The sequence below is a fragment of the Blennius ocellaris genome, assembly GCF_963422515.1.
Source record: "Blennius ocellaris genome assembly, chromosome: 15".
Taxonomy (NCBI): Eukaryota; Metazoa; Chordata; class Actinopteri; order Blenniiformes; family Blenniidae; genus Blennius; species Blennius ocellaris.
In genome coordinates, this window is record NC_137664.1 from 8,646,914 (window position 1) to 8,669,195 (window position 22,282).

A 22,282-nucleotide genomic window follows, 5' to 3' on the forward strand; every position below is an offset into this window, starting at 1 on the left:
CAATTGGACAGGCGTTCAGTAGTCTAACGAGCTGTTGCCGTTGCCTTATCAATCCCACAGCTGGGTGGGTACTGTGCAGACGGTCCTGCTGATTAGATCAGTCATTATAAGAGAAATGTGTTATTTAGTTGTATTGAAGAAGCTGTCTCCATAAAGCTTTCAGGCCCATAATTACTAAATAAGGCCTTGAGCCAGGGAAGTTATTTTCATCAGGAAGATGAACAACTTGGAGCAAAGTTTGTGTGCGAAGCATTTTGAGCAGCCAGAGGAGATGTTCTTTCCATAAAAATGAACCACTCGCAGCATATTTGCCATTACACAATTTGTTTATGTGTGGCTAGGCGCTTTGGTATTATAGCAAACAGTGGGGGGGGGAAAGGTCGCTGCCTCTTGGCATGCTGCAGCAAAAGGAAGAAGAGTATCTCTGTGCATTGATGCTGATGATGAGTGAGTACATGGAAAAGAACGCCATAGAGGGGGGGGACAAGAAGTGAGTGGCTGGAGCTGTTGGCAGGCACTGAATGTCCGACTCCCTCACATCAGCTTCCCATCACGCTCTGTGTCCTCAGCGCACTCTCGGCTCACAGGATGCAGAGCTTCTTGCCTCATCGCTCTGCTTTGGGAATGAAGTGGCAAGCTGTGAGGTCACAATGTGGAGCTACGTGACAAGTCGGAGTTCTAATTCGCCACCGAATCAGATTAGAAGCGGTCGATCGTGAGGAACGATGAGTCATGACGTGGCCCAACTGGGATTAGCAGATATGATCTGAACACCTCATCAGCAACGTCGTGTGTGTGATTCAGCTTGTGAAGCTTTCACAAGATTGTAAAGGCACAGCTAAACTGCAGCCCATTACTCATACGGTACAATATATACAGAAAAAGCCAAGAAACGAGCAGAATATGATTGTGCACATTTTTCACTCTTATATTGCAGCCATTTGCTAAAAGCATTTTAACTTTGTGTTTTTTCTTCAATAAAGTACACACAGCACCCCATATTGATGGGAGAAAAGAATTGGGTACTCATGGCAGTAACTCAATGGAAGCCTCTCCTCAGTGCAAGACTCCTTAAAGCCTGTGGAGACTTTGCCTAAAGACATGATGGACTCCCATGAGAAATACGATTCTCTGGTCTGATGAGACAAAGATTGAACTTTTTGGCCTTAATTCCAAGTGATATGTGTGGAGAAAACCAGGCACTGCTCATCACCTGTCCAATACACAGTGAAGCATGGTGGCGGCAACATCATGCTATGCCAGGCCAGGAATACTAGTTGCAATTGAAGGAAAGATGAATGTGGCCATGTACAGAGGTATCTTGGATGAAAACCTTTTCCTTTTTGTTGGAAGATGAACCTTTGGGCCAAAGTACACTGCTAAATTAATCAAGGGGTGGTTTTAGAACAACTCTGTGACGGTTCTCGATTGGCCCAACCAGAGCCCTGACTCAAACCAAATTGAGCACCACTGGAGAGACTGGAAAATGGCTTTCCAACATTCACCATGTAATCTGACAGCGCTGGAGAATATCCAGTTACTAACCTTTACCCTAAGGAAAAATGACAGAGGATTCCCAAATCCAGGTGTGAAGAACTTGTTGCATCACTCCCAAGAAGACTTGCCTGTATTAGCTCATAAGTGTGCTTCAACTCAATATTTTGCAACTGGTCTTAAAGTGTGACCATGTGATATTTCAATTTCTGTTCTTTAATAAATCTGTAAAAATGTCTATAATTGAGTTTTTCAGTCAATGTAGCATGCTGTGTGTGCATTAATGATAGGAAAAAGGAACTTAAATGACTTTAGCAAAGGGCCGCACTGTAACAAAGACTAAAAAAGTTTTAGGGCGTGATTACTTTCTGTCCCACTGTACTGTACAGTCTAAATTCTCATGCACTGATAGGCTTAGCCCCAGTTCCCCCCGCTTTCTCTCCCTGTCTCCCATCTTCAATGGGCAGCCTGCCAATATCTGTGCCCAGTTACCAGTGCAGTGCTGGGAACCCCAAGGCCCCAAGCAGGTGTCAACCTCCTTGCCCAGCCAAAGGAGCTGAGAAGGGAACACAAAGGGCTCAAAGAAACCTGCCAGCATGGTAACCGTCTTAAATATCCCAGGCTAGTGTGGCCACTCCTCTAAATCACTCGGCAGCATAGGGGAGCTGCCAGTATTCTCTTTCTGCTACTGTAACGCTGACTCTCAAAGGGTTTTGAAGCTTAATCTTTGCCCTAAATGGGGCCCAGAATGTAGCGATGGATAGAAGTCCACAGATGGAGTTCACTCCAGTTGGAGGGTTTTGTTTATGGCCTTTTCGACAAGAGGATATTGATGATTGCACAGAAACTGAAAACGTGTCGCGTGTCTGAGGTCGTCGTCCTGCTGGATTCAGTGTTATGTCATCCAATCACACTGCTGCTATTTGAGTCCCTCTCTCTTTCTTTTACCAGCACATTTTCTGCTGCTGTCATCACACAGTTTGTGCATCATCTTTATGGGATACTTTTCCATCTCAGGGGTTTGTGTGATCTTTGAAAACACTGACTTGGCTGAGGGCGATCCTCCCGGCTAAGCTGCCCTGGCATTTAAATCGGCAGAAAGGCTGGATGAGAACGAGAAGCAATGCCTTTCTCCTCTCCGTCCTGTGTTTTCTCCCTTGCTCCCTCTCGCCCTCTGTTCATTGTTGACTGCTCTGCAGTGATGATGTGGACGCGGTGGGGGAGGTGGGAGAGTAGCTGAGTGGAGGTTACCCTCATCTTCAGTAAACAATAGGTCCTTGTGTATTTGACCCCCTCTTCAGCAGAGTGGAGTCCATGGCGAGGCTTGAAGCCGGGATGGAATTCCATCATGCCAGATTTTGTCTGTGGAAACCTCGCCCAACAAAACCGAAAACCTTGATTAGCATTAGCCTTAGGAGGGTCGTGGCCTCTGGGGGCATTTGTTCTCATTTACAACCAAATCAATAATCAATTATTCACCCTTCCCAACTACGGTGGCTCCTCATTGATTGTCTGTATGTGCTGTGCCATATGATATACCCCCCCCCTTCTGCTGGGTAACTCATTACTAACCTATATTTCAGAGGGGTGTGCCACATTGCTAATACTAGGTCATTAAAAAGCACTTGACAGTGATTTATCTTTTCTCTGAGAACAAAATTCAATCAGTAGTTTTGGTTAAAAATAGAAAATCACTATAAGTGAACGAATAATTTTTTAACTTTGACACATTTGATTAAGTTCTGTCTTGGAAAAAAAACTAAGTTGTGCCGTCAGTCTTGACACATAATCCCCTCTTTAGAAGACATCTGATAACCTTGAATCACATTCTTCGCGTGACGGGTCCACCTCTTTTGTGGAGGTGTCATGCGGGTACTTCCACTTCTTCTGAGAATGGTGTGGCTGTAAAAACAAAAACAAAACAAAACAAAAAACCCAGCATAACCTGCTTTGTGCCAGATCAGTTTACGTCTACTCCATGGAAAACGGCACTCGGATCACCTGACCAGGCAAACCTACCTGCTTTATGCTTATTACATCAGCCTAATGGGAGTGCAACCTGCATGGCTGAAGCAAGTCTGCACTCTCCAAAATTCAAATGAAAGTGAACTCGGGGAGCATTCACATGATTGGATGGAGACAAAAGAGGCATCTGTGGTTCACATTTGAACTGTTTCACTACATTTCCAAGCGACTGTCAGTCGGTGCAAAAATTCATGAAGCACATGACTCTGAACGGTCTTCCGTCCACGTCGGAGGGATTTTTGTTGGATAGTGGTGAAAGCCGACCTGTAGAATATTGTGCGTGTCTCCTTGCAGTAAAGTTGGCCAACACTGCATGTATTACAAGCTGGATTGAGAACAGATTTAGAGATTTGTTTGAATATTTTACTTAAGCTTAAAAGCTTGTCCTTTTTACCCCAGCTTTTCTGTTGACCCAATACTACCCACTTTTGTGCATGGTTTGTACGACTGAAACAATATATTAACAGCTTTAGATTAAAAAAATGCATAAAAAATACTAGATTAATTTTGTTGGATTAATCTCGTATGAAACACTTTTTTTTATCTTTTTTTTTTTTTTAACAAAGTACACATTTAAAACGTGTTTGTTTTTCGCAATCTTGGTGAAACTTTTACAATGCTGCCGGGATGCCAAGAGTTTTATTGAATGAGACGGGCATCAAGCACGTAATGTGGCTCTGCTGGAGATAAACATTGGTCTTAATGACACACTGCAGCCTAATGCAGTCTTTATCAGACTCGATGCTCCAGGAAAAGGGCTGTTAGTGAGCAGAGAGACCTCAATACCTGCATAAATTGACAAATGGAAATGAACACGCACATCTGATAAAAAGCTGATAGTTGCCAGGAACACTGTCATCATTGTGACCATTGTCGTCACTGGAGGCTTGCGGATACGCCCGTCAATGTCTCAACAATAACACGGTGCAGAACGGCACGTTTTTAATGATGGAGGGATTTACGTGAGCCAGGACATGAGGTGTAACACCTCTTGCATAACACGAAGCGGTAAATGGAAATGTCACGCTGCAGTCATAACGCTCTCACACCACACGCTCCATTAAACAGACGACTTAATTTTCACGCCAGAGTTTCATGCTCTTTGGTTGGGTGTGTATTACAGACCGCGGGTAGCTTTCCGCCACTGTATTATGTGCTGCGTCCCACCCGATCGCAGCCACACCGCCCTGCGTGATGATCTTTTCTGGAGGAACTCCACATCCATCTATTGGCCTGCTTTGTTGTTTAACCCCACGTTTACCCAAAAAGTCCCAACAGCAGCCAGTCGTCTACAAAATCACCTTTTCTTTCTGTTCTGAGAGGAGGAGTGAAGATTGGGAATTATACCTGGCATGGGAGTGACTGTTGTGACACTTCAGCTTAATTTCAGTATTTACTTATTTCTGGACACTGGTACCAAAGACATGATTCTGTCATAAATCTACGCTAAATACAATAAAGTAACAGAATCATACATGCCACAAAGGAATGTGCCTTACAAAGGTGGATCTTCCTCATTATCTCTGACTCGTTGGCTCAAAGCTGAATTGCATCTTCACCAAAAGTCAACAGTTAAAAATTGACACAGAAAACATAATGTTAAAGTTCCATAAATAATAGAAGTTTGAACATTATTTAGCATGGATTCATCTGAAAAGAAACAATACAATTTCTGCAAAGATGATAATTAAATGGTCAAATGAGGGGAACTCTGCTACAGTCCCACCACTCTGTAGTCTACTTTTATAGTTTCACGAAAAATAGATTTTGTTTCCACTGAAGCAAACTACTAAAATGAATTGACTGATTCATTGCCAAGAAGAACTGTGTATTGTTTTAACAGTTTAAAGTCTGGGGTTGTCAGGAAATGCTGCTGTTGACTATTTACATGTTCTTGTTTGTAAGTTTGTCAAATTTGGTTGAATAACTTTGCTTATATGGTTAAAAAAGCTAAATAATTGGTTGATTGCTTCAGTCTTTTATCGTTGCACCTTTTAGTGTATTCCTGGTGTAACCTTTCTTCGTGAGAAATGTAAGAATTTCACTCGTGCGTTAAAATAAGGAGCGTTTTATTTTAGTTTACACACGGTCTGAGCAGTTCATGAGGATTTATTTAAATGTTTGTTGCTAACCTCAAGTGGTCAAAAAGGGAACGACCGACACCCACCAGCTATTCGTTATCACGAAACTAGACACTGTTTCGGTGCCTGGGCTTGCGGTTCCACTGTTCCTGCTGCTGCATGATGAGATCAGAGGAGCTCTGCATCCCTGTGAAATACTTTACCAATGCAGGTTTCAAGTCTTTCCTAAGTTTTGTCTTTTCTTTTTTTCCCCCTTGCAGAGGAAACTTCACAGTTCCGAAGTTATCAGAGTCTAACATGGGATTTGGCGTACTGGGAGTGTTTCTGGGGCTTCTCCTGGAGGTCTCCACTCATGGACCCCACACTGTGCCCCGGACATCCTGGAAGCATCAGGGTACGGCTTAAAACGCCATTTCTGCTATGATGAAATGTTTAGCTTCACAGTGAGTGCATCAGAAACAAACAGACCATTTGTAACACAAGACAAGTTGGGTAACTTTTACCATTGTGAGAACCACAAAAATGTAATTCTCACAACTGGTGGGGTAAATTGCAACTGTGCAACCTTTCTGAAAAGGAACCACTTGAATTAAGCTTTTAAGTCTGTGCTCTTTGAGAAGCAAGTCGCAAAAGATTACTATCCTAGGCGTCAGTTCAATTTTAACCTTTTTCTTCCGCTAGATTTTTGAGAGCACGTAAACAAGAAACACATCAAAACATGTGGAAAATTCAGCAATAGTGTGGCATGACTTTTGTTAACGACTCTGCCAACCGTTTCCACAAAAATCACAAGAAACTGCAAAGGAGTTTCCAGTCAAAGCAGATGTGATTTTGATGGAAAAACACAAAAAAATTATCCCTCCATGAGACTTTATCCTACTTTTATCTAGGGACTTCCTTTAACTTTTATTGGTGCTTCCTTGATACTTTTCCACTATCATTATTATGGAGGGGATACCAGTTAGTACACAAAATTACAATTTCTAGTTCAGTACTATAATTACATACTACTTACAATTCAAAAGTGGTTCAATTGTGCTAAAGAATTTTGACACGGCTCACATTTCTAAAAAAACGTTTGCATTTTGATACACTTTAGAAAAACGTGCATACGATGTCTTCTCTCATTTATAAGTCACATCATGAATCAGTTGGTAGAAGTTCAGTAGCTCCACAAACAAAACTTTCACATGCTGTACATCTTTCTATGAATGCTCTCCTTTAACCCCCTCAGTAACACCTGTTGCCTCAATTACTCTCGTAGCGGCCTCGCCGCAAACGCTCAAGTCGGAGGACTTTTCTGTGAGGCGGAACTTCTGTTTGCATGCTATCGCTCACTAAAATAGCCCAAGTAACTCGGCCTGTGTGTGAGAACGGGCGCAGCTCAGCCTTTGACAAAGTTTCTCCCCTGCGCTGCGGCGCAGTCACTGTCCCAGTCAGTCAGTGAGAGTATTTGCTTTCATCATTGTGGCGTTTAAGAGCAAGCGCATGCAACCCGAACCCGCCTGCACCTGGCCCAACCGGTATCGTCCAGACAGACTCTCCACTGGGTTACAATTCAATCACGACTCTCAGTAGAACGAGAAATATAATTTTAATGTCATAATTCAGGCTGTATGAGACATACCTGTATGATGGGTGTGTTCAAGTGAGCTGTTCATTATGACTTGGAGAGACTATTTCAAGTTTTATTGACTTGATTTAATGATACTGTCATCTGTGACCTGAATGTAGCTGATTATTCATCTTGTATTTATTATCTGACATCTTGGAACAGTTTTCACTTGCTTTAGCTTGTTTATATCATATTTGAGATTAAATAAATCGTTGTGATCACATGGTTTCATGCTCAGATTTGGACCTGATGGAGTTTTCGGAGCCGGGAATCTACAACTACTCGACGCTACTGCTGAGTGAGGAGAGAGATGCATTGTATGTGGGGGCGAGGGAGGCCATCTTCGAGCTCAGCCAGAAGAACGTAACGGTCAGAAACAACAAGGTATTAAAAAAGTCAATGTCGTTTTGTTGAACAAAAAAATCAAAAATGACAGTTTTAACAATGATTTTTTCAAATTAAATTTTATGTTAAGGTTCAATGGACAGTTTCAGAAGCCTCCATGATGATGTGCACACTTAAAGGAAAATCAAAAGAGGTCAGTCTCGTATCTCATTCCCAGCTTACAAGTTATGTCTTCTGTCTTTACATCTTATGCTTCCTGTGTTCATATCTCCACGTCGACAGTAAGTGGTCCTATAATAAACACATTGCGCTTCTTTTTTTAGAGGGATTGTCTGAATTACGTCCGAGTGCTCCAAGTCGTCGACGACGAGCGCCTGTATGTCTGTGGCACACACGCCTTTCAGCCTCAGTGTGATTACTTGGTACGCTAATACTCAATCCCCCCGGAACCGGGAACGCCACACCACACCACACAAATAAACATGTGTGCAGACTTGCCAATCAGCAGCGTGACCTTTCACTGTAACGCAATCTCTCCTCTCAGAACCTTGGCGACTTTTCATTGGACGGTCGACCTGAAGACGGCAGAGGGAAATGCTCCTTTGACCCCTCGCAAAGCTTCACCACTGTCATGGTTGGTGAGTTTGGAGCCCGATATCTCTCTTCTCACACCACAGAGCTTATTTAGTTATCCCGGCAGTCAAATCCATTACAAACCCGTCGTTTTATTCTTTGCTTTTCTATCAGATGGAGAGTTGTACTCTGGGACGGCTTATAACTTCTTAGGAAGCGAGCCAATCATTTCCAGATACTCCCCTTCCCAGTCTCTGCTGCGGACGGAGTACTCTACATCGTGGCTCAATGGTGAGTCGGGGCAATAAGGTTTCCTCTTGAATCAATAAGCGGTTTCTGTTATATTGTGATTTTTCACAAAAGAACATATTAACCTCCGTTCTGATAAGGCCATGTTTTAATGAGTTCTATATAAAATCAATTAAAAGCTCAATCATTTACTGTAGTGTTTTGTAGGCCTGTGTTGTAGCAGATTTAAGCCATTCTATTCAAAATGTTGCAGATCTCATATTTCCCTGTTTTAAAAAGGGTAGCTTTTTATACTTCCCCAGCAATGACCGTCTCTTTGTTGGTTATAATGACAGTCACTGACAGCAGAACTGTCACTTCTTCTTGATTTAACATGGACTATGTGAGTTACTTGATGTCACGCCAAAATGCCGTCTGGTTAAAATGCTATTTGCAAGCGGGTGTCAGTTCTCAACCAAACAAGGTCAAATAAAGGAATATAGTTTAGTTTTTTTCTCCCTTGACTGATGAAGTCAGTCAGATATAATAGGTTACAGCTGGTATTTAAATGCAACGGGTTCATATTTTAATGGTTTATTCAACAAAGGAATCAGACTGGGTGTGTGGTTTTTTTTTCCAATCTGGATTGAATCTTCTCTGCTAAAATAATTTCTATTTAAACATCTCCACAGAATTTAAATTGAGTTTGTCATCTACTTCTCTCTCCCTCTTTCACTGAAACCCCCGGTCCGTCTGCATGTCTTCTCTCTTGGCAGAGCCCAGTTTTGTTTTTGCCGACGTCATCAGACAAGGGCAAAACGGAGCAGATGGCGACGACGACAAAATCTACTACTTCTTCACCGAGGTGTCGGTGGAGTACGAATTCTTTGGCAAGCTGCTCATCCCCAGGGTGGCGCGCGTCTGTAAGGTCAGTACACGTTGAGCACCATCTGCACATGCCAGCAATGTCCATCTTCAGTGCCGGCCTGTTGGCCGCCTGGGAACTTTTTCTCTTTTTGTCTGTTTGTTTCTCTTCCTCTCTCTCTCTCTCTGTGTCTCTGTCTCTGTCTTCTCAGTTCTTTCATATTCTTCACACATTCTTATTTTAATCATATTTATTTCTGTTTTGTCTCCCCCCCCCCCCCCCCACACACAGGGTGACCTCGGTGGTCAGCGCACTCTGCAGAAGAAGTGGACCTCTTTCCTGAAGGCCAAGCTGGTGTGCTCCATGCCCGAGCTCAACTTTGTTTTCAACGTCGTGCACGACGTCTTCATCTTGAAGGGGTCGCACTCGAAAGACACCATCATCTACGGCGTCTTCACCTCTCAGTGGTTAGTGGTTCAGAAACTCCTCCCTCATTCACCCCCCCCCCCCCCCCCCTCTTGTTTTACTTCCCCTCTTACAATCATCATCATCATAATCGTCGTCCTCGTGCCTCCTTCTCCCAGGGGTAACGTGGGTTTGTCCGCCGTCTGCGCCTACAACATGACGGCGGTGGAAGAAGTCTTTTCCCGGGGGAAGTACATGCAGAAAGCCACAGTGGAGCAGTCCCACACCAAGTGGGTGCGGTACAACGGCATCACTCCTTCACCGCGCCCTGGAGCTGTAAGGGCCTCTCCAGCTTTTTGAATAGTGTCGATTAGCTCAGCTTTGAGAAGATCTTTTTAAGTCTTGGCCTACAAAATGTTTGATTTAAGAATTGCATCAGAACATATCAAGTTTAAGGCTATCAAGAGTTCAGATTAGTTCTTTGTCTCGGCGTACATTCCAATCTAACATCTCATTCCTCACGTCGTCTTTTACACCAGTGTATTACCAACCAGTTGCGGCAGCAGAACATCACCAGCTCGCTCCACCTGCCAGACAAAACCCTGCAGTTTGTGAAGGACCACCCTCTGCTGGAGGACCCTGTCCTGCCCATCGGCAACGGGCCTCGCCTCATCACGAAAGACGTAAATTACACCCAGATTGTCGTGGAGAGGGTTCGAGCCCTGGACAAGAAGATTTATGACGTCATCTTTACCGGAACAGGTGAAAACATATTCAAATCCCCCAAAATGATGTTATTGTTAACTCTTTGTTTTAATTTGAATCACATAATCGTTGTCATTTATGTTCAAAGTGGTGAAGCGATGGGCCGAGCTGATGAGGGATTGTTTTCTTTCCCTTGACTGACATTTTCCTTTTCCTCTCTGTAGATAAAGGAGTCCTGCACAAGTCTGTGGTGTTTGAAGGGGAAGTTCATATCGTGGAGGAGATCCAGCTTCTGAAAAACTCTGAGCCCATCAAAAACCTTCTGCTGTCCTCTGAGGTTAGTGGCTTTGTGTTGTGGGTAATAACTTAGGGAAGGGAAAAAAAAAATGCTTTTGAAGCAGGAATGACAACAAGGGATGTGTCACTTTGAATTTCGTACAGTATGTATGTTGGTTCTGCACATTTGTCCTGAGGGGCTTACTCTGCTGTCTCTGAACCAGGGGAGACCTAAAAGACATCCAGCCAATTATGGGCACCCACCGAGAAGACAAACAGAACATTTCTCTGACTGCATTAGTTTTAAACTGGATTATCAGAGTTATGAGTGTGTTACAGGTGTCTTGAAACCTGATGAATACCATGTGACAGTTCGTGTGTGCTTTGGGAGCTGTGGCTCGGTTAGTAGGGAGGTTTGTTTACTCTTCCTGAGAAGATTGGTGGTTTGATCTGCCTGAAATGTCCTTTTTAAGAAAACCAAACTAAAATGGCTTCCAGACGAAGTGGAGCCCCGTGTTTGGTACTGTGACTAACAGTGCGAAGGACTTTCTAACTTCTGAAGCTGTGAAACACTTTACGCTTTAAAATTACAACTTTTCGCCATTTGTTGGTCTTCTTGCCTCCACAGTCACGGTCGCTGTACGCCGGTTCAGACTCGGGCGTGGTCCAGTCACCCACAGCTTTCTGCAGCAAGTACTCGTCCTGCAGCGACTGCATCCTGGCCCGAGACCCCCACTGTGCCTGGGACCCTCGCACTACGGCCTGCATCAACATCTTCAATCCTCCCCACCAGCAGCTCAGGTAACTCGTGCTGGAGAGGCAACATTCACTCCCCTATCTTTTTGCATACCAGTACTCCACACAGGTTAACGAAACTAAGATGTACTGATACTTCATCCAGTTTGACTTGCTTCACCATCTCTGACTCATTCAGTGACTTAAATGTGTGCAAGGCTCAAGAAGAATGTTTGTGTTTCAGGAAGTTGATCCAAAACCTGAACGGTGACGCAGACAGCTGTCCATCAGGTAGGAGTGGCAACGTCTATTTTGTTTTTTTTCCACCTCCACTAGCTCTTTATTACCTTTCACCATAAATAAACATATGTTGTGTAACTGATCTATTCAAAACATTCCGCACAGACCTCTGAAATGTCGTAATTTTCATTTCATTTGCCTCGTCAGTGGCAGCGCTGTCTCCGAAGGACTACCAGCGTCTGACCGTGAAGCCGGGGAGCTCTGCTGAGCTGCCGTGCCTGGTCCACTCCAACCTGGCTCAGGTGATGTGGAAATCAAATGGCTCGCTTCTCACTGAAGCCTCCCGCTTCCACTTCATAGCCGAAAATGGGCTCCTCATTTACAGCGTGGCTCCGGAGGATCAGGGTTACTATGAGTGCTGGTCCGTGGAATGGGCCCCTGCCGCAGGGAAAAACTTTAGCCGCCTCACGGCTGGATACATCCTGACTCTGGACCTTCCACCGAGACCGCCTCCTCAGGCGGCCGATGTGGCCACCACCTTGGGCAGCGACGAGACGCCAGGCAGACACGCAGCTGAAGGTAATGGTAAGACAGACAAAGCCCCACTAACTTGGGCCCTCGGCCCCCCCAGCTTCACGACCACGGTCCTCCTCACCTCCCCTCCCCAAACTGACTCCTCACTAACCCCGCCCCCCAGCAGCACAATCAAGCTCCAGCCAAAGCAGCATCTGCCCCCGACATCCAACGTCCACCAACCAGACAACGGCGACCCGGCGGCCGAGTACCTGCAGCACAACAACACCACTGCGCTGCTCTTCCTCTTCCTCCTGTTTTTCCTCCTCTTCCTCGCCGCCCTGGTGTACAACTGCTACATGCAGTACCTCCCGGCCCCGTGCCTGAGGCTGCGCGCCGCTCTGCTGGGGAGCCACAAGAGCACCCTTCAGCCCGAGTACAGGGCCTGCGAAGCGGGTTTAATGGACACGTCAGGCGGGACCGACAAAATCAACCTGACCGAGCAGCCGACCCAGAACGGCAGCCAGACCACTCAGAACCTCCGGGCGCTCCGCGATACCGGCTACGAGACCGAGCCGGAGTGCGGCAACGGCCGCGTCCCTTTGCACAGCTTTGGAGGCGACAGCCCCTCCCAGGAGAAACCTTTCGACGTGGACTGTGAATCCCAGCCGATCCAGTTTGCAGATGCAGATGAACCCTGCTGCTAGCCACAAGCCTCCGTCTGCTTTTTCTCAATAGGCGCCCGGGTGGAGCCTTTCCGCGTCGGCTCAAAACACATGAAGCTAAATGTCCATCTCTATATATCCAGTGTTGAGCATTTCAAGTGTAATCTTTACAAAGCTTGACTTGGCTGAGTTTTAGACTCCTGCTGTCTGATTTTAGGGCTCATGATCAAGCAAAAAATGTAAAAAAAAAAAAAACTTGTTCAAGGAAAGTTGCTTAGTCCAGCAAGAAAAGCTATTTGTTAAATTCCAAATTGGAAACATTGTTTACCAAATTGGTAAGTTGATGTGACGCTTTCCAAATTGGAGCTGTGCTTCTATTACAGCCTGGGTGAAAAATGAAGCTTTTTGCATCTTTTAAACTTAAATTTTTTTTTTTTTCTGTTTTTGGATGGCAAACACACTTCAGCATTGTAGTAATTTCTCAGGGAAGACTTTCTCAGACTTGCTTTGCCACACAGTGATGTCATTCCACAACATCCGGTATGTGGGCCTTAATCCCACCCAGCGATTTTGCAGCGGACGGAGAAATGCTGGACTGTATCAAACCACTTGACTGTTTGCGAAGTTTTGTGACACTGCCGGGTCTGTGGTGTATTTATTTGTCCTAGTGAAGTTGACATTCCTTCATACAGCTCTAACGGTCCTGTGTATTAACCTTCACCAGTCCCTTTCCCTTCATGTGGTCTGTTGATAACATAAAATGTACATTATGACATGATGCTTGACACAAGAGCCCTGGAAACAATCTGAAGTTTTTTTTAATATATATATATAATTTTATTAAACCTCCAGTTTTAGATTATTTAAAATGAGTCACATCTGTGGTAATATTTTGATTATAGTTGGGGTTTTTTTTTTTTTATTTATTGCAAAACTCACTTGTTACTCTTCCTTTTTATCCAGTTTGCATGTCATCCATCTCTTCCGAGTTTTCCTCAAGCCTCTTCTTCTTCTCCATCACTCCCTCTCACAGCTTCCTCTCCTGTCGACACCTCACCTTCCTCTGACCTCCCTTCCTCCTCTTCCTCCCCTTCTTTCACCCCCTCCTCATCCTCCAACACCAAGCTGCACGGTGTGGAGGCTCAGGAGGCGGAGGTGAGACTGCTGCCCCCCCTGCTGAAGGACCAGGCCTGGGGGGTTCACGCCCAGGAGGCCTTCCTGCTCTTCTGCCTCGCCCTGGGTGAGTGCTGCCTGCCACAATGACCCCCACCCACCCCCCCAACCCCCGAGATCACACCCACCTCTTCTCACTCCTCTCATCCTCTTTCCTTTCCACACCCTGCATGCTGGCTTCACGCAAAACTAACGGAGTGCATTTGTGTTTTTTTGGGATTCATTTATAACAAGCACAGGTTTTTTTTTTTTTTTTTGCTTTGAGGCATCTTGACTTGTGGAGAACTTTTAAAAATGCATTTTTGGATTATTGCAAAATGGCCACACAATGGGTGAATGTTTCATACTGCTGAGCTGGAGGTTTTTTTCAGATGGTCGACCTCTCGCAGACGGATATCTCTCGGCTATCAGCTGTAACATACAGTTTTGTGTAAAATAATTAACTGGAGTCTGATGAGAAGTTTATTTTCAGGCTCAAATGCCAAACAATGTGGATTTTTTTTTTTTTTTGCACCTGTAAACAAATGTAAATATATTTGTATATATGGAAAGAAAGAAAAAAAGGTCCTCTGAATATGTACATAAATCTAGGAGATGTTAGGGAGACGAAATAAACATTGAGAAATGTTTTCAACTAATTTACTTTTTTCATTTGTCATTTATACAAGAAAGTATAGAAAACCACTGTTGGTGTTGCTTGAAAACATATCTGGAAAATTATAAGCTGTGGTGTTTATAACCCCCCTTCTTTTGCAATGAAAAACATGGTGACGGTATCGGCCAGTACAAAATCACAAGACATAAACATGGTAATTCAACACAAAGTCCCACTTCTGTCTGCAGGTCCCAGTGATGTCCACATTCACTGGCTAGTAAACGGGCACATCTTGGACACGCCCATAATGGAGTACCGCCTGCCGCTGGGGCAGAGGGAGGTGTTAGTGAGCAGCTGGCTCCGAGAGAGGCCGCTGATCAAGGACGCCCATTACCACTGCGTAGCCGAGGCCAGCACAGGACACGCCACCTCCGAGGTGGACCTGCACCTCCCCATCGGAGGTACCTGGACCCGGATTTGTGTAGATGTGTCAGTAGAGCATGAGAGGCGGTAGGGTTTCTGGAGAGGAGGTACCTGAAAGGGTGTATGTCCATAAAAGTTGTTGTTATCTGACAGATGAGGAGAACATTCCATCCAGGGATTTGAACCATTGGAGAAGTGCGCTCACAGAGCATGAGCAACTGGTAAAAAGATGGGAAAAGGCCTGGGTAGGTCAACATGTCTGTGTGTACTTGTGCCTTGCCCCTCGGTCTCTGGGTTTTTTTTGTTGTTGTTTTTTTTGCCTGGACTGCATCTTGTGCACCTAATTTAACCTGATCTGCATGCTTGGCTTTAGGCAACTTATTCATTCTACTCGCGAGCACAAAGTGCAGGTTTGTCAGAGCCATAGCATATATTCAAATTTACAATGTGTGCATGTGGTTTCCCCCACAGACTAAATGTCTTCACAAACGGAGATGTAGAAACTAAAACTCGCCCTGATAAATGAGTCACTGCCGTCTTTTTGTTTAGCGCTTTCAACCACATTACCTCTAACTGCATTTAAAGCACCACATGATGTACTCACCACATACAGCTAATTGTGTTGCTGATTCATTAACATTTGTTACCTTTAGAATATATTATTCCATTGCCTTTAAAAAGTCTTTGCATTTGTTTTCCAATATTTCTTCACTGTGTATCGGCTGGGCTTTTATCCAGTAGTTGGGTTTGTTTACTTTAAATTTACTGCTTACATGCATGATGTTTGTCACATAAAAAAAGACCATGACAACCCTGAGATTAAATGGGTATTTAGTTTTATGGTTCAATTTATAATGAAGTCAAAGATGCAACAATTGTACAAGCTGGGTCAATTTATATGATAGACATTTCATTTAATTTCCTTTTTTATAGGGGGATGGTGGTTAATCGAAGTCTGCATTTTGTGAGGCTTAAGCATATTAAATTGTTTTATTTCCCCTGTCGCTATTGTTTTATTTTCCAGACACTGTGGTGACTCTACGTCAGTTAAAGGAGAATCAGTCTTTGAATTAAAAGAAGAAAACGCACATTTTTCTGGGGGAATATCTTTCCCCAGTGTGATTTTTTTTTTTTTTTTTTTTTTTTTTTTTTTTTAAGAACTGACGAATGGATAAGATCAGCATTAATGCACTATTTCAACTTTTTCCACTGCCTTTGAATCCCAACATCCTATATCAATCTCTTACAATGTGGAAAAAGAGCATGCGATTGTGAGAGTTTGTGGTTCAAGCACAGTCGGAGGTGTCTCAGGCCTCAAAACATTTGAAAACCAGTTCAATCTGAACAGCAGTTCCGTCACATCCTTCCCTCCTTGTACAGTCCAGCTGTGTTTCCCCCTCTGCAGGAAAGCTGTGACGGACGCAGAGCTCTCTGAAGACTCGCGTCGGCTGACTTGGGTTGTGAAAGCCATCCTCGGCGCGGACGGACCACACATTTTTCTTTTTGACGCTGAAACCATCAGGAGCGGCTGGAACATTCGGCCCCAGTGTCCACTTCTTATGTCATGAGTTTTGACAGACCGTGAAGCCAAACATTTACTGCTTCCAAGCACAGGAGCTCACCTGGTTGTGGCGACGGCGACGGGACTCGTACTGAACCCTGACGAGGTCACGACGCTCCACGGTTCACTCAAGTCTTGAGGACGTGTGGCCTGCCCGTCCACCAGTGATTGTACGGATCAATAAACCTGTTCTGTATGAGCCGATCAGATTCTGGTAGTGACAGCTGTTCAGACCCGTGTGTTTTAATCTTTAGGATGTCTCCACCTTCACCGCCTTGTTCCGAGAAATTTGACTTCCATCACTTTGGGATTGAGTGTTAAGAGGACACGATTTACTTCCAGGGAGTCGAAGCTCGTTCCAAGGAATTAATAGCAGAATTGAAGCTGCTGTGGTCACATTGGTTCTCCTTAACCAGAGTTTAACGCCTATGTATGACAAGTATGCCAGATTAAGGAGTGAAGTGCAGATAAACTTGCAGTAGAGACGCATGCTACGAATTGAATTGTTTGACCTTCTGCTTTGTGACTCCCATTATTCACATTGAAACTGAGAAAACTGAAGCAGGAATAAACTTTTGCCAACTGCTGACATTGATTTAAACAATGAATTATAGATTCAGTCCTTTAGAAACCAGTTTTTGCTCTTGCTGCATCAAAGTGGAAGCCATCAGCTTTTTTTCCCACAGAAACATTTTACGCCAGATGAATTATTTACTAACCTCCACAGAGCATTCATGACCGTGCATTTCTCCTTCAGCCATGACATCTGCAGAGGGCACAGTTCCCTTCACTGATATCTGGTTTTAATACACCGAAGTAGTTTAAACACAACAGCCGATGTCCATCAGTCACTCCGTTATACAAGGTGGAACTAGTGCATTAAAAAAACTAGGAAATGAGAAAGTTGTGGATTTTTCACACGTCAACATAAATGGGTAAACGACAACCAATATGGTCATCGGTCTGTTTTGTATAAACAAACCAGTTCTGCTCATATGAGACACTACTGCTGGAATTATATCTGTCTGACATTGACTCAATAAGGTTGGCTTATTAAAATAAGCATGGCCCTTCCTCTCATAATGTGCAGTGACATACAGTGTCATCACCCATATTAGCCACAAGATGGATAATGCAATGCAGGTAAAGTTAGGTTTATTTATGTGCCATTACACTACAACACATTTCTGTAGAATTTTTTTTTATGGTGAACTACAGCTGGATGTAACAATGATATATAAAGTAGGTACCACATCATCGATTGATAAAAGATTCACCAATGATGATTCCCAATTAAATTGACTTTACATTTAAGAAACAATTACTTTCCAAGTTTATTTTTCCGATATTCAAAGTCAACCATGGTACGATTTTGTTTCTAGCTTTTAAAATATTTGCTCAATATATTTGTTTACACTGCCAGCAGAAATGAATCTTTTCCTTTTTGAAAATGAAATCAAGTTAGTTTTGGTTCATTGAAGAATGTATTGTTCGTGCAAACGCATAATAACCACATGTAAAATTAAGACATTTAAACTATCTTAAAACATCTCTTAATGTCCGTGGTCACTTAGTGGTCGTTCTTGGTATTGCAGGCTCAACATATTTAACAAGGAAGCTGTCCTGAGCACTATTATTTAATTATAATTGTCTCATTTAAATGCTTTGAATTGTTGTAAACATTTCATCATGTCAGTTCAATTTCTGTGTTATTGTATTGAGTATTGGTATTCAAGTGATTCCAAGATTTGCAGTGTTCATTTGTTGGAAGAAGTTTCCTACTTTCCCAGTTACTCATGAATGCACCATGATTCTAACTATAAAAGCAGAACTTCCCACAAACTTTGTATTTCTCATTTACTCACGAATTTGCAATTAACAACCATGACTATAGTGATATTAAACTATCGAGGTCACTCTTCTCATAACTTGATCTACAGCGGCATCTGGTGGCCAAACAAGCAGCAAAGCGATGGTGTGCAGGCGATTGTTTATTCAATTATTTAGACAAACAAGCAGCAAGGTTTTCTGAACATTTCAGTCAATACAGACACCAGTTCCTCACAAAATGACATTTTCAGTCACTTCTTCAACTCTTCCGCCAAATGAATGTGGCGTGAACTATTACAAACTCCTGCAGCAAAAACAAACCAAAAGGGCACAAATCTGTCCGATTATTTCAACAAATTGATTCTACATGAAGCTGTATAAAGGAGTTTGACTTGATTTTGATGGCTGAATACACACAATAAGCTAGATCCTTTTTTTTTTTTTCAAATGAAAGAAAAAAAAAGTCACAGGAGAAAAATGGACAAGTTGTTGGTGTCATTGCTTCGGTAAAAGTCTTCTGAACAGGAGGATGTGGGGCTCTGAAAAAAATAAATGACAAGAGGAAAGTTACCAACCTGAAACTGTGGATTTTCTCTAGTACTGTGTACTGTGGGTTAAAAAAAGAAAAAAAGAAAAGAAAGTTACAGTTCAGGTATGTTTCATTTCATTTTTTTGTCTGAGAACAATTGAAAATAGGCAATCATCTTTTCTTGCAGATAAAACTTTCCTCCACACATAATCTACAGCAGTTTATTGATTCTGGTCCTGAAAAAGCCGACACAGAGAAGACATAAACAAGATCCCTACACACTGTTAAATATTAAAGCAGACCATAGATATTGCATGCCATTTCCATCTAATTCATAATTAAAAAGGTATAATTGCTGTAATATGCAAATTAGAAGATTGGTTGGGTGACAAAGAATTGTACATGATATACAATTCCCTGACTGTTTCATATCTAACCTACTGTGTTGTGATTTGGGGAAAGAAACATCTGGAGCTCCAAGTAAAACTTAAAAGGAAATTTTATTTTCATGAAAACAATATTAAGGACCACATAAATGAAACATTGCAATTCTGGAAAGGGGGGGGGGGGGGGGGGGTAAGTATGAGTTTTAAAGTGTTATGTGAGAAAACTGATATTAGTGAGAGTTGCTGTGCAGGCCTCTCAGCTTGTTTGTTGTGGTCTTTGTAAACAAATTGTTTGTTATAAAAGGGCAGAAAACTTAGATTTATTCTTTTTTCTGCTTCCTTTTATTGAGAAGTTTGGAAATTTTTGTTTTGGCAATACTTTATCCACTTTTACCTATAGAAGTTAATTGATAGACGCAATTCGTGTCACTTTCTTATCTCTGTTTACCCATTTTGGCTCAATTTACCCCATCCACACTTTAGCTTTACATTTGGAGGATGTTTACTCTCCGTGGAGCTCAGTTTTGATGTCACCATATAGTCCTGTGTGTACAAACAGTACCTGGGTCATGTATCATGTAATGAATCCATCCTCGGGACTGCTGCACTCCCAGCTTCCTCCACTCATCTTCAGTCATCAGGTGGGATTTTGGCACAAATTTAGCGATTTCTCGGGGCAGAACAACATGTCTAATGTGTGGAGAGGGAAAAATGTTTTAAATCCTATAACGAGTTACAACATCTTTTACTCCAGCTTCCATCACAAAAAGCAAAAGTTCCGTGGTAAGAGTGTAGTTTGAAAAGCATGACATCAATAAAAAATTTTTAAAAAAAGAACCAATAGAGACATTTTTATTTTTGTGCCTGCATTAGTTAATCAAAAACAGCTGTGTGTACTCGCAACTCTTTGCAAAGATAATTTGGACCCGCATTTACCCGTTTATTTCTGAAATAACTTACTTTTTTGTTCGTACACACATGGAAAAAAATATTACAAAGAGGTAGTAGCAAAGTAGTTCGATTATTGGTCCCTCCAAAAAAAAAAAAAAAAAAAAAATCAACAGGTGACACATTGAAACATTACATTTGTGACTCCCAAACCGTTAAAAACAGCAGTTTTTCGCTCCTGTGGCTCACCTGTACTCGTACTGGTCGTCGTTATATCGATCCGAATAGTAAATCTGACTTGAAGACATATTTCCGGATTATGTGGAGTTATTTAGAAACTACAAAACATCTTCTCAAGCTCACGTCTGACGCCGGTTCCCAGTAAATTGCTCAGGAGCTCTGATTGGACGAGTCACTGTCAGTCACGTGATCACAGTCCGCTCACGTGACTTCGATGTCGCAAGGGATTACGGGCCGTGAATGAGACGCCATATTGGACCGGGCAACCAGCTGCTGTTCAGACGGTAAATCAACTCTGTTAAAGCATAAAATTACAACAATTCGCTTTTTTAACCTGCACAATAGTTAACTATCCACATCTTTGTAGAAACCGCTGATCTTTCAAGGGACATTTCTGACGTTTGTATGTTTTTTTTTTTTTAGTTTTACCATTTACATGATATGACGCAATTAATCGCTATAGTATACTATAAATCAAATTAATATGATTGATATTGCTTTTTTATCTAATGAGCTTAACTTTTAGCACTTTTATCAGTATTGTTGGTGTGATGATAGACAGAAAAACAAATGTACCCGCTATGTATTTGAAGTGGACATGATATGATTGTGTTCACTCGTCTTCACAGGTCACATCCAGTGGCTGTGCCCTCCAGACTTCACACCAGTTTTACCAGGTATTTTTAAAAATGACTTCTAGAATACAACTGAGGGATTCCTTAAAATTTTGTTTGTTGTATTTTCAACCCACTCTTCTGCAGCTGTTGTATGTGCAATTTGATTTTTTTTTTGCAGAGAGCAAGAAAGCCCAAAACTTAGGTGTCAACCTTGAACAGGAGAAAGCGGTATAGAAAATGGATGGGTGGAGATTTTCTTTTCTTTTTCTTATTTGAACTCTTATTTCCAATTCTGCAAATAAGACACATTATGTCAGTGATCTTTCAACAAATGCTTGCTGAAGTTTATGTTCAAGGCATATTGGACCAAATAACATGTCAGTTTTTATGATGAAGACCAGCTGTTTGTGTTTTATTTCTAATTCAGAAACGTATTACTATTTCTTTTAGGAACCTGTAAAAGAAGGTTGTGGTTAGGGTGTGTTGCTTGGTCCAATATGGTGGATGTGTTGGGTCAGAGGTCAGTTCATCATCTATTTATGTTCAGTGTGAACCAAAAACTTAGTATAACCAGAAACTTGCATTGTAATATAAAAACGTCAAAGAAAGATATATATATAAAAAAACTTAAATAGTTAATAAATGAATGCTATACTTAAGACAAAACAAAAACAATGTAGAAACAAGTCCAGAGTGTATCAGACAGAAATATAAATCTAATAAACATAACATGTCAACCTTCTCATCCTAGCAACTTGACTACAGATTGCTATCTTTGATTGGTTCACGTGTTGCTGTTTCCTGGTAAAAGGAATACAGACAAGCTTTTCTTCAAATGATCACTATCAGCTTCAGTTTTACTTTATGTCAGATAGGCAGGTGGCTGCAGTAAGGCAGCCACCGTACCGGACAGTTGTGGGAAAGAGGAAGCTGAACTGTAAAGCAAAACTATCTCTCTCTCCATCAAGATCAAAAGAATGAGATTGCAAATACACCTCACACTCTTCCACATTGAGAATTACACATTATATTTAAGATTTTTTTAATTTCTTTTCTCTCCATACTGCCGCTACAACCCTGTATGGACTCAGCTGCACGGATGGATATTTGTGCATGCGATTATATACTGTACTATCCGCAGCAATACACCCATGCATAAATGATTCTTTCTTTTGCCTTTGCTGCTTTTTAATGAACCATTCACACAAAGCTGAAATGGTGCCCCAGACACGATTATGAAAATCAGCTCTCAAGGCTGTGGATGTTATTGTCCAC

The 22,282-nt window shown here is 42.4% G+C and overlaps 2 protein-coding genes across 4 annotated transcripts in view; one reads left to right on the top strand and one right to left on the bottom strand.

Moving 5' to 3' along the window:
- The window catches only part of sema4d (sema domain, immunoglobulin domain (Ig), transmembrane domain (TM) and short cytoplasmic domain, (semaphorin) 4D), a 40,162-nt gene extending 21,803 nt beyond the window's left edge, over positions 1-18,359 (top strand). Inside the window, exons 4-21 of one of the 3 annotated variants that reach the window (XM_080510003.1) lie at positions 5,861-5,994; positions 7,454-7,599; positions 7,691-7,753; positions 7,884-7,982; positions 8,105-8,198; positions 8,308-8,424; positions 9,138-9,289; positions 9,518-9,693; positions 9,811-9,967; positions 10,171-10,393; positions 10,561-10,673; positions 11,241-11,413; positions 11,592-11,638; positions 11,795-12,172; positions 13,799-14,005; positions 14,782-14,994; positions 15,110-15,201; positions 16,362-18,359. In XM_080510003.1, the coding sequence (XP_080366129.1) occupies positions 5,898-5,994; positions 7,454-7,599; positions 7,691-7,753; positions 7,884-7,982; positions 8,105-8,198; positions 8,308-8,424; positions 9,138-9,289; positions 9,518-9,693; positions 9,811-9,967; positions 10,171-10,393; positions 10,561-10,673; positions 11,241-11,413; positions 11,592-11,638; positions 11,795-12,172; positions 13,799-14,005; positions 14,782-14,994; positions 15,110-15,201; positions 16,362-16,391 (2,577 nt within the window). In that variant the 5' untranslated portion in view covers positions 5,861-5,897 and the 3' untranslated portion in view covers positions 16,392-18,359. The other 2 variants (XM_080510004.1, XM_080510002.1) reach the window with 2 other exon arrangements.
- A 144-nt stretch (positions 18,360-18,503) lies between these two features.
- LOC308140306 (cyclin-dependent kinases regulatory subunit 1) lies at positions 18,504-20,458 on the bottom strand (the record flags this gene model as incomplete). Its single annotated transcript, XM_080510012.1, has 3 exons — positions 18,504-18,886; positions 19,825-19,952; positions 20,400-20,458. 3 exons carry the CDS (start codon positions 20,456-20,458, stop codon positions 18,843-18,845), a joined length of 231 nt encoding a protein of 76 aa, XP_080366138.1. The 3' UTR covers positions 18,504-18,842.
- Positions 20,459-22,282: the final 1,824 nt, after the last annotated feature.